This window comes from Cervus canadensis, chromosome 4 (assembly GCF_019320065.1).
Source record: "Cervus canadensis isolate Bull #8, Minnesota chromosome 4, ASM1932006v1, whole genome shotgun sequence".
In the NCBI taxonomy this organism is placed as follows: Eukaryota; Metazoa; Chordata; class Mammalia; order Artiodactyla; family Cervidae; genus Cervus; species Cervus canadensis.
The window spans coordinates 69,397,438-69,407,709 of NC_057389.1; the positions used below are offsets into that span (position 1 = coordinate 69,397,438).

Below are 10,272 nucleotides of genomic sequence, written 5' to 3' on the forward strand. Positions count from 1 at the left end.
GTCATTTAGCTAACTAGGGACAGTCAAAAATTCTGGGTGAAGACCAGATTTTTAAAAAGCAAGTATCACTTACCACAATCTAACATAGTAGGTAGCACTACTGAGTAACTCAAAGTACATTTTTTCCCCATTTCTATATACATACACCCATACCACACACATACATACACTTCAAAATTTAAAAGTAGAAAAGGTTCAAGAGCCTACTCTGATGGTGGTCGTTACCATAGGATGCTGTACAACACGTACCTCAGAAAAAATAGCCTAATTTAAATTTTGACTGATGTCCAAAAAGGTCTTTTCATCTTAGCTACCCTGAATGTGAACCCAAAATGTACTTCAACCTGCAAGTCATCCTATCAACTAAAATTTATAAGCCATGCCTTATACAAAAATAGGACTCCGGGTAATTCACTGATTCTTGTACTCAGGACACCAGCAAGCCAAAGCCAAGGCCACTTTTAAAAAAAAAAAAAAAGCTAAACAAATGTATACCTGTATCTTGAAAACTTAATTCTGAACTCAATCAAATGCCCTTAAAAGCTTAACTCTTAACCAGTCCTCAATGGAGAGTTAACTTGGAAAATCAGAAAAGAATCAAACTCATATAATACAGAAAAAATCAAAGTAAAATTTTCCCAAAGAGCTTATCATTAGCAATAAGCTTTCATATGTGAACTGATAAACAACCAAAAACCAATTAGTTATAACAGGTTTTTATAGTTTCCCTTTAAGTTGCCTGTATATATACATTAATGTATATATTTAAGTTGTACCAAAAACTGCTTACAAATGGCAATTCCTGTGAAGTAGATGATGATGAAGTTCCAGGTAATTCTAGCATGTTTCCTAATGTACTGGTACTGGAGTCTGGATCATCCTGAAAAGATAAATTTATTGAGTTTAATTGCTCTTCTATAGTACTGTTTGTATCTCCTAGTGAAAGGGGGGCTGGGAGAAGGGCTGCTTTTTCATTGCTGCCGTCCACTTCATTTCTTTGTTTATTTTTCTGTGTTTCAGTTTGAGGAGCTAATGGCAAGAATGGCGATTTGACTGCACCATGTCTACTGTCTGGTGTGCTGTCTTGTTCATTTCCCATGGCCACGTCTACACCATTCTCTGATTTAGGCTCATAATTGCAGGTGGCATTGGTCTGAGTTTCCTCAAAGATCTCCTCTATACTCTCATCCTCTGTGACTGGCTGTTCTGGGTCCATTTCAGAATCTACATCTGCATCGTCCACACAAGTAAAATTCTCAAAGTGCAGAAAGCCATTCTTGACAGTCTTTGTTACTTTTACCTGGAGTTCAGGGGAGTTATTACAAGAGGGTTCCTGTTTCATAGCAAGTGCTGTTGGACCACCAGGATTCAAGGAAGTGCAAACTGGCGACTGAGCTCTTGAATCACTTTTTTCAGGGTCTTGAAAGGATTCTGATCCATCAGCAGACCCATTTAAATACTCTACATTGATCATGGAGGCCAAATCCTGTAGTTTCCGCAGTGGAATGTAACAAGATGGAGAATCTTGTCCATAAGCATTTTGGGATGTTCCACTGGCAGTCGATAACTGCATAGTACACCCATTAAGTGGCTCAGAAAAATTGGATTGACCATTACCGAAAGGGCTGTCCTTGTCTTCAGGGGCATCTAAATTCACTGGATTGGAAAAGGGCAGCAGACAATTTCTTCTAGGTAGTTCACAGGTCTGATCCATCCTGGGCCAGCATCAACCTGGAATCCAAAAACACGGCAATTAATCTGAGTTAATGGGCCATTTGACTCTTAACTTCAAAATGGCAGCCACTTCTCAAGGCCTAGTGGCCTCGATGCTTTTCTGCTGCACTTCCATGGGTGGAAAAAGTTCCCCAGCTGACGATGGAAAAACGGCCTCGGTAAGCCTCCGCGAACTCCATCTTCCCGGAGACGGGTAGATCTTGCCACATGGAAACAGCCCGTCCCTTTTTCCTGCAGACTGGTGGACAGTTGGGCTGATCTAAAATTAAAATCCCGTTGGCAGTAGAAATTTCCAAATCTCAAACAGGATTGTCTTTCCCCTCCCCCGCTAGGAGTCCAGAGGCCGGATCTCCCAAAAGCAGGGGGCTGTAGGGTTCGAGGGGGGCTCCAGGACGCTGCACAAAAAGGTTACCCCCCCCCATCCTTCCTGGCTCGCTCGGGCGCAGCGGTCACAATAGCGCTGCACCCTGCGCCCCAATTGGCGCCCGAGCCTTTGCAGTGGCCGTGCTCAGGCCGCAAGTAAGTCGGCGAAGCGGGTGCACCCCGAAGCTCTCCTTTCTGATTGTAGGCCTGCTTGGTCCACAGCCGCAGGCCCGGAGGCCGGAACGCGGCAGGGGGAGAAACGGAGGCAGTCGGTGAAGCCGAGTCAGGGCAGCAGCAGCAGCTGCTACAGCTTGACAAACATGGCTGCTGCCGACGCCGCCGCCGCCTGCCCGGGCCGCGTTCCTTCCCGCAGCGCCGGTAGCACCTCCTGGCCGAGCCGATCGCACTCATCAATATTCAGCACCAAGCAAAGTTTGCTGCAGGAGGGAAGCCGGCCCCGTGCCCCCCAGCCGGCTACCTGAAGGGAGGCGGAGGCCGAGGTGCGCGCGGGAGGCCGGCGGGGCACGGGCCGCGCGGGGAGGAAGTTCGCGGAGGCCCGGCCGGCTAGGCCTGAGCCCGGCTGGTAGTGATGGAGGGGGAGGGGGCCTGCGGCTGCAACGCCGCGGGCCACCAACCCTGCGCCGCGCCCGGCCCTCCCCCGCGCCCCTCACCTCACGGCCACCACCATCTTCCCCGCCCGGCCGCCTCCCCCATCCGCTCGCGCCAGCCCGCCGCCTACCCCAGCGCACTAGTTACCGTGCCCCGCGCCCCCTCCCGGGCCGGCTGGGGGGAGGGGGTGACCCTCATTACACTGGGGCGCGAGCGGAGCGGTGGGGAGAGCGTGGAGCCGCTCGCCGCACCCCCCTCCCCCCGCGTCTCTCTTCAGGAGAGAAGGTAGCAAGCGCGACCTGCCCCGGCCTATTCCGCCGCCGCCTCCTCCTCCTCACACCCCCACCGCGCGCGCCCCCGCGGTGGCGCGTGCGACCGAGCGCCTCGCGCCGGCCCGCGTGCGGCTGGGGCCCCGAGTGCGCGCGCACCCCTTCCCCCAAGGCGCGCGCTCCTTTGCCTCACTCTTCGGGGTTCAGGGCGGGTGAAGTCGGGCTCGCGAGCGCGCCACCCAATCAGCGGAGCCGCCGCTGCCGCCCCCTCCCCTCCCCCTGCGCGCCCGCTCGCGGCCCGGGCCTACGGGCCGGCCCGACTGCCCGGGCGGGGCCTGAGGCGGGCTCCCCAGGGGCCTCGCGCGCCTCCCCGGAGTGTCGGGGCCTGCGGGCGTCGTGGGTGGCACTCCGATCCCCTCACCTACCTCGGGGAGCTGCGCCGGCCCCGGGCTGCACACGTTTCCAGCACCCTACCGGTCTGGAGCCCCAGCCCCGGCGGCACCTGGCTGGGCTGAGGCCTGTCCGACCGCCCCGCCAGCCCCGCTCGGGCCCGCGTCAGTCCCGGCCTCCATCTTAGGTTACAGCCCGGGTTCCCCATCCACTGGGCACCTGCCTTCAGCCCGCTCGGCTCGGGCTCGAGACCAAGGCAACCCCCCTCCTACCGCGGGGCTCACCTGGGGGCTTGGGCTGGGGTCTTCGAGGCCTCAAACCCCGAGCAGGCGCGGCCGCAGGTGAACCCCCTGCCGGGCCGCACCCCAAGCCCACATCACCACCACCACAGACCAAGCAGAGCAGGAAACAAAATGGAGGCAGCAGCTCGGGTCTGCCTCCCCGAGCCAAGCCTGTGCAGCCCCAGGGCTCCCTCCTGCCGCAGGCCCGACGCCCGCGAGGCAGGGGGCTGGCTCGTCCCGGGCACCAAAGGCAGCCGCCCTAGAGCAGCGCAGACAGGCCGGGGACTCAGCCCTGCGGTCCCCACAGCCCCTCACCCACCATCCCTTCCCTTCCCCCTCCCTCCATTCCTCTTCCTCCCCCTGCCCGGCCGTGCGGGGTGAGCGGCTCCCGGGAGCCGGGTCGGGTCGGGTTACCCGCCCGGGCACTGCCCGCCCAGCCTTGGCCTCCGTGGGGGGATGAGGCCAAGCGACCCCCGCGCTGAGCCCACCCCCCGCACCCGAGCCGGGCAGCAATCTGACAGCGCGCCCGCACCTCGGCCTGCCGCGGTGCAGCCCCCGCCCAGTGAGGCCGAGTCCCCAGCCCGGGCACCGCCGGGACGAAGCTCCCTCGTCACCCCCGGGCCCAGGGGTCTCGCAGCCCCGGGCGGGGCGAGGGGAGCGCTGGGGGAGGGGTCCACTAATCCCTGCACCGCCTCCCGCGCCTAGTCCGGGTCTAGGCCTGGCACTGGGACTCGGGCCGGGGGCGCGGGCGGGCGTCAGTAGGTGTGTGCGCGCGGGGCAGTGGACGCGGGCTCGGGGCCCGGAGGGGCCGAGCCTCGCACCGCGGACGCTGCAGTTCTCTGCACCCAGGCAGATGGCCCTCTCGTGCCACCTCCGCCCCGCGCAGGCCGCCTGCTCCGCAGCCCTGCTCCCCGGGGAGCGCGCGCCTCACCCCTGAGGGCCGGGCATCGGGACCCCGGCGGAACAGCGCTGGGAGGGCGGACCGCCGGGCTGGCCCCGCCAAGACTGCTCGCCTAATTCCTGGTCTGGGACGCTCTGCCCTCGGGAGCCTGGCACCTCGAGGCCTGCACCCAGTACCCGGGGCCCCGCAGCACTGGCCTACCGCGTCCAATCACCAAAGACACCGCGAAGTGGGGAAACCCAAATAACGACCCCGCGACGCCGACCTCCCCCAGGCCCTTCGCCTAACCCGATCCAACTCTGACCCCCTCCCCCTCCCGGCTTGCTCCCGACAGAAAGCTCACCCTGGGTACCTATCTGGTCCCTAGAGTGCTAAGTTCATCCTCGATGTTCAGAGAAAATCACAAACGACCGCCGTAAAAATTCCGCCTCCTCCAGAAAGCCTTCTGTGATTAGAGTTAACTCCATCTCAAAGCTGAGGGCGCCGCCCTCGAGAGCCACGTGACTACCATTCCTCCTAGGGCTTAGTAAATGTGCATAATTATTGCCTCAGTGGAGTGTTTACCCGCCATCCTTCTATCTGTTAATAGCGAGCCCACCTGGGAGAAAGGCACTTTTGGCGTTGTCTTGCGCAGTGTTGGCTTTCGCTTGCGGCTCCCTAAATTCCGTCCTTCAGCCTTACCCAGCCTTCACCCCGAAACTGGCCCCAGTAGACTTGGAGCTCAGGATGCCCGTAGCTTCCTTTCCTCCAAGACCCACAGACCAGCCAAGGAGACAGACAACAGGTCCTTACCACACCTGAGTGCTGGGATGCATCCCTGCCAAGAAAGCAAGCAGGCTGTCTTGGAAGGAAGGTGTCCCCTGAAACCAGTGTGATGAGGAGAGCACTGTGACCTCAGGCGGCCTCCTTCCGTTGAAGACAATGAGGTATCCTGACTGTTCCCAAGTGCGTAGTCAGGTTGGCAGTGAGTCGAAGAAGAGCTGGGTCTACACTCCAGGGTCCCGCCCTACAAGGACCCGCCCTTTGTTCTGCTAAGGAGTGACTCCTGCTAATCCTTTATAGTCAATTCAATGGGGGAGCTCTGACTGGCTCCTTCTCTTGTGCATCCTAAGTTGTTTTAGTCATGTCCAAGTTTATGCCACGGTATGGAATGTAACCTGCCCAGCTCCTGTGTCCATGGGATTCCCCAGGCAAGAATACTGGAGTGGGTTGCCTTCCTCTAGAGGATCTTCCCAACCCAAGGATCGAACCAGCATCTCATGTCTCCTGCCTTTGCAGGCGGGTTCTTTACCACTAGCGCCACCTGGGACTCCTTCACACCTAATCTTTTGAACTAGTCATTTCTGACTGACCTCCTAACAACTGCCCCAATTCAGATTACTTGCAACCCTTTACTCTCCCATGACTGTCCTGAGGGCCTGTGAGGTGCCACTCAATGGCCTTGAGCCACTCAGTTAAAAAGCCACAAGCCTCAGTTTCCTCACCTGTGGTTTCCAATGCACAGGGTGGCTCTGAGGCTCTTGCAAGGCAAAGGTGTTTGGAGACTATACGGACTACATACTTGATAAATGCTGAGATGTGTTTCATTGCTTCTTTCAGCAACCATTTTTTGCATTTCAGGCAGTTTTGCTAGATGCTGGGGAAACAAAGGATGAGATCCCTACCTTAGGAAACCCCCAGCCTTAGGAAAAAAACTCTTAAATAAAGGTGCAAAGGTGTGAAGAGGGACAAGGACAATGGTTCCTCCAGAGCTGACCTCTAGACATCACTGACCTAAACAAACCTCTCTCTTTCCAACTTCACAGGCCCCACGGAACAGGTCTCATTCCTATGTGGTCAGTTATGCCCAACTCTTTGCAACCCGTGGACTGTAGCCCGCCAGGCTCCTCTGTCCATAGGTTATTTTCCAGGCAAGGATACTGGAGTGGGTTCCCAGTTCCTCCTCCGGGGGATCTTCTCGACTCAGGGTTCGAACCCAAGTCCCCTGTGCTTCTCCTGCATAGGAAGGTGGATTCTTTCCCACTGCCCCACACAGAATGGGCGTAGGAGCTAAAGGAGGAGGACAGGCAGCTGGGGATGAACAGCTTACTGATGATGGTCTTAGGGAAAAGACTGGAATCCCAGAGAAAACCTCCTGGACTTTCCTGGAATAACTCAAGGGTTCCTTCCTGCCTCTCAGAGTAGAATTTGGCTATAGAGGTCTCACCCACAGCAGCTTCCTTTGGTGACTCCCATTCAGAAGGCTAAGCACCTGTTGGGTGCCAGCATTTGGTTGAGGGGACCCACAGGACCCTATATTCTCACAAGGACACTAGCTCCCGAAGTAGGGGAGGAAAGGATAGGGCTGTGGCCTGCCCTCCTTGTCTCAGCACAAGGAACTTTTCTGGGCCTGTGCCTCCCATCCTTAAGACAGAGATTAGAATCAGTAAATATTTGCTGAGTCTATGTGGTATACTGGACACCATGCTGGGCGCTTGACATGCATGAGTTCCTTTAAACCTTTAGCGGCCCTATGCAGAAATGAGGCCCGAAAGATTAAGCCCTTCTGCAAGGTCTTAGAGTCTTGTCATTTCACGTCTTCTGCTCCTGGCAAACACACCTTCTGGCTACAGTAGGTGAGAAGGCCCAGTACAGTGCCTTACACATAAGGACTCTGGAATTTGAGTGGTGGGCAGAGTGAGATTACCTTAGCCTCAGTTTCCTCACCTGTAAATTACTGATACTGGTAACCTGCTGAAAGAGATACCTGTAGAGAGATTCTGCCAGTGTACTCCTTTTTTCTTAGAACTGCCCTCCCCTTTGATTCATGAATTCAGCAGATATACTTCCCATGTGGTGCGGTGGTAAAGAATCCGCCTGCCAATGCAGGAGACACAGGTTTGATCCCTGGGTCAGGAAGACCCCCTGAAGTAGAAAATGGCAACCCACTCCAGTATTCTTGTCTGGAAAATTCCCCTCAGAGGAGCCTGGCAGGCTATAGTCCATGGGGTTGTAAACTATGTAATTAGGAAGGGAAAAAAAGGGTATGCATTGATTCAGCAGATACTTATTGTGTTCCCCCTCAGAGTCTTGTGGGAAAGGCAGAGAAGTAGTAACAAGGTAGCGAGCTGAACACTGAGAGAGAAGCCAGAGGTGCTGGGGGAGCTGAGGCGGGCTCAGAGACAGTCAGAGAAGGCCTTCCATGGAAGTAACATTCACAGGGAACTCAGAAGGATATACAGGAATAGCTTGGAAAGGAGGGGATAAGTTCGAGATTCCAGCAGAAACTGGGCTTTGGAGGGACTGACCACAGTTCAGTGTGGTCAGAGGCTAGTGCAAGGCAGGAGCAGTAGAGGTGATGAGGTGATGAGTACAGGCAAGACGCCTCAGACGGAGATGGGAAATGCCACAGGGATCTGATCACTCAGGACTTTCCTTTTTAAGCTAAAGAATTCAGCTTTTAACTGGAAAGGCAGTAGGGAGCCATGGAAGGTTAAGAAGCAGATTAAGAATCTCATCTGTGCAGCTGAAAGCTCACTCTGCCAGCAGTGCCCAGAAGAGATGGATACCTCCTCTAGAAACAAGAGGGCTTTGCCTTGGGGTGTGCTAGGGCTGTTTTGTTACAGTTCTCTTCTTCTGTGCCGGCTACTCTGCAAGACACTTCTCATCTACTCCTGAGATGGGCACTCTTGTTATCTCCATCTTCCAGGGAGGAAGTGAGGAAGTGTGACTTATTCAGAGCTGAGCTCCCACCCCAACTCCCAGTTCAAGCTCTTCATCCATGCTGGACAAGAGCAGCATATGCTTTCTGATTAAATAGCCAGGTTTTGTGGGGAGGTTTGGAGGCCTGTAGTGATTAGTCCCAAACACTGCTGGTGAATACTACAACCACTCCTTGTGATGGGTCTAAGACTTTCTGTCCCACTGAGTGGTTTCTCCAGAACTGGATCAGGCTTCCACTTAAGATTGAGGAAGGTTTGGCACCTGCCCAAAATACCAGGTATCTGTCAGCTAACCTGACCCTGTAGCCCTAGCCCCAAGGATTCAACTTTTCACCTTCAAGTGTGCTGTTTTTCAAATGTTCTCTTTGGAAAGCCCTGGGTGTAGCGGCCTCTAATCTCTGTCCTCCTGCCCTCCTCAATTTCCTGGCTGCCCAGTGTATCACCGTGCCAGGACAGGCCACATCCCATCCATCCTGTGCTCAGGCCCACCCCTCTGCCTTTTCCCCTGTCATGCAAACTCCTACTCATGATTCAGAGCCCAGTTTAGAAGATTTCTCCTCCTGGAAGTCTTCCCTGTTTCCTCTCTTGCAGGCAGTCATTTTTTTTTTCCTGAATGAGCCCTTGCAGTAACTATTGGCTTTATATATTTAGTCCAAGCCAGCTGGTGAGCGCCTTATGACCACCAATGACCAATCCCAGAACTATGAAGGTCAGAATAAGTGCTGGGGAAACATTTCCTAATGTTCACCTGTTTTCTAAGTCTGTGTCTTCAAATGACAGAAGAATTATGGCTCGTGGCTCAGACGGTAAAGAATAGGCCTGCAATGTGGAAGACCTGCCTTTGATCCCTGGGTTGGGAAGATCCCTAGAGGAAGGTATGGCAACCCACTCCAGTATTCTCGCCTGGAGAATCCCATAGACAGAGTAGCCTGGCAGGTTACAGTCCAGGGGGACACAACTGAGCAACCTTCACTTTCACATGGACCACCTGGTCATGTCAAACCATCCCTCAAAGGATTCAGGGCTGTTTGGGGAACACTCAGGCCTCTGTGCCAGATGAGACTTTCAAAGAGTATGAGAGCCTATAGTATCTGGAGTCAGATAGATGTGGGTTCAAACTGCAGGGGGGCCACTTATCAGCAAATCCTTTCCCTTTCCTGAGCCTCACAAATGAGGTCATTGGGCAGATTGAATATGTCAGTGTAGGCAGGACATGGTAGGAGGGCTTGCACAGAGCAGCTGCCCATGAGACACCTGCTTCAGATGCCACCAGGTTCCCCAACCCAACAGGTCAGTCTTCCCTCCATTCCAAACCTCTCCTCTGAGCACTTGATTTTTCAGATGCACCCTTAGCTTCCAGACAAGCACTTCTGAAGGTACTAATTTCCAGGGGAGAAAGGGGGATGTGGAAGAATCCTGGGCTCTGGTGCGGGGGGGGCGGGAATGAAGTCAGAGGAAGGAGGAGGTCTGCAGCTGGTGGCCAGGAGAGTGCTCTACCTTCTGCCTGCCTAAGGGTCACCATTTTACACTCACCCACCCATCATCTCCCTGCAAAAAGAGGATATTGTCCTATTTTACATATGAAAACAGAGGCTGAGAAAGAAGCAGTGTCTTGTTCTGGCAAGTGGTCGAAGGCTCAGAGTTTACACCCAGTAGTCACATAATGGCTCACCGGTAAAGAATTCTCCGGCAATGCAGGAGCTGCGGGAGACACAATTTCGATCCCTGTTTCAGGAAGATCCCCTGGAGAAGGAAAGGGCAACCCACTCCAGTGGTCTAGTCTGGAAAAAATTCCATGGACAGAGGAGCCCAGTGGGATAAGACAGTCCACGGGGTCACAAAGAGACACTACTGAGCAACAAACACTCACTCATACTATATATGTGCTTTAAATACATCATAAAGCCCTGGGGCTGTAGATTCAGCTCTATCAATTTATAGAAAATGTCTCTCGTGTGTCTAAAATGGCAAAACCGGGCCCCATCATCAAATGCCTCAGCCAACTGAGACAGACTTTTTAATAT

At 54.5% G+C, this 10,272-nt stretch overlaps 1 protein-coding gene across 7 annotated transcripts in view; it reads right to left on the reverse strand.

Moving 5' to 3' along the window:
* Window positions 1–3,785, reverse strand: part of NSD1 (nuclear receptor binding SET domain protein 1) — a 145,170-nt gene extending 141,385 nt beyond the window's left edge. The window contains exons 1-3 of one of the 7 annotated variants that reach the window (XM_043465794.1): window positions 3,650–3,785; window positions 1,618–1,731; window positions 791–880 (exon numbers count right to left, since the gene is read on the reverse strand). In XM_043465794.1, coding sequence (XP_043321729.1) covers window positions 791–880; window positions 1,618–1,647 — 120 coding nt within the window. In that variant the 5' untranslated portion in view covers window positions 1,648–1,731; window positions 3,650–3,785. Of the gene's footprint in view, window positions 1–790; window positions 1,732–2,575; window positions 2,750–2,853; window positions 3,111–3,649 lie in introns of those variants that run through there. The other 6 variants (XM_043465793.1, XM_043465791.1, XM_043465789.1 and 3 more) reach the window with 6 other exon arrangements.
* Between the last annotated feature and the right edge of the window lie 6,487 nt (window positions 3,786–10,272).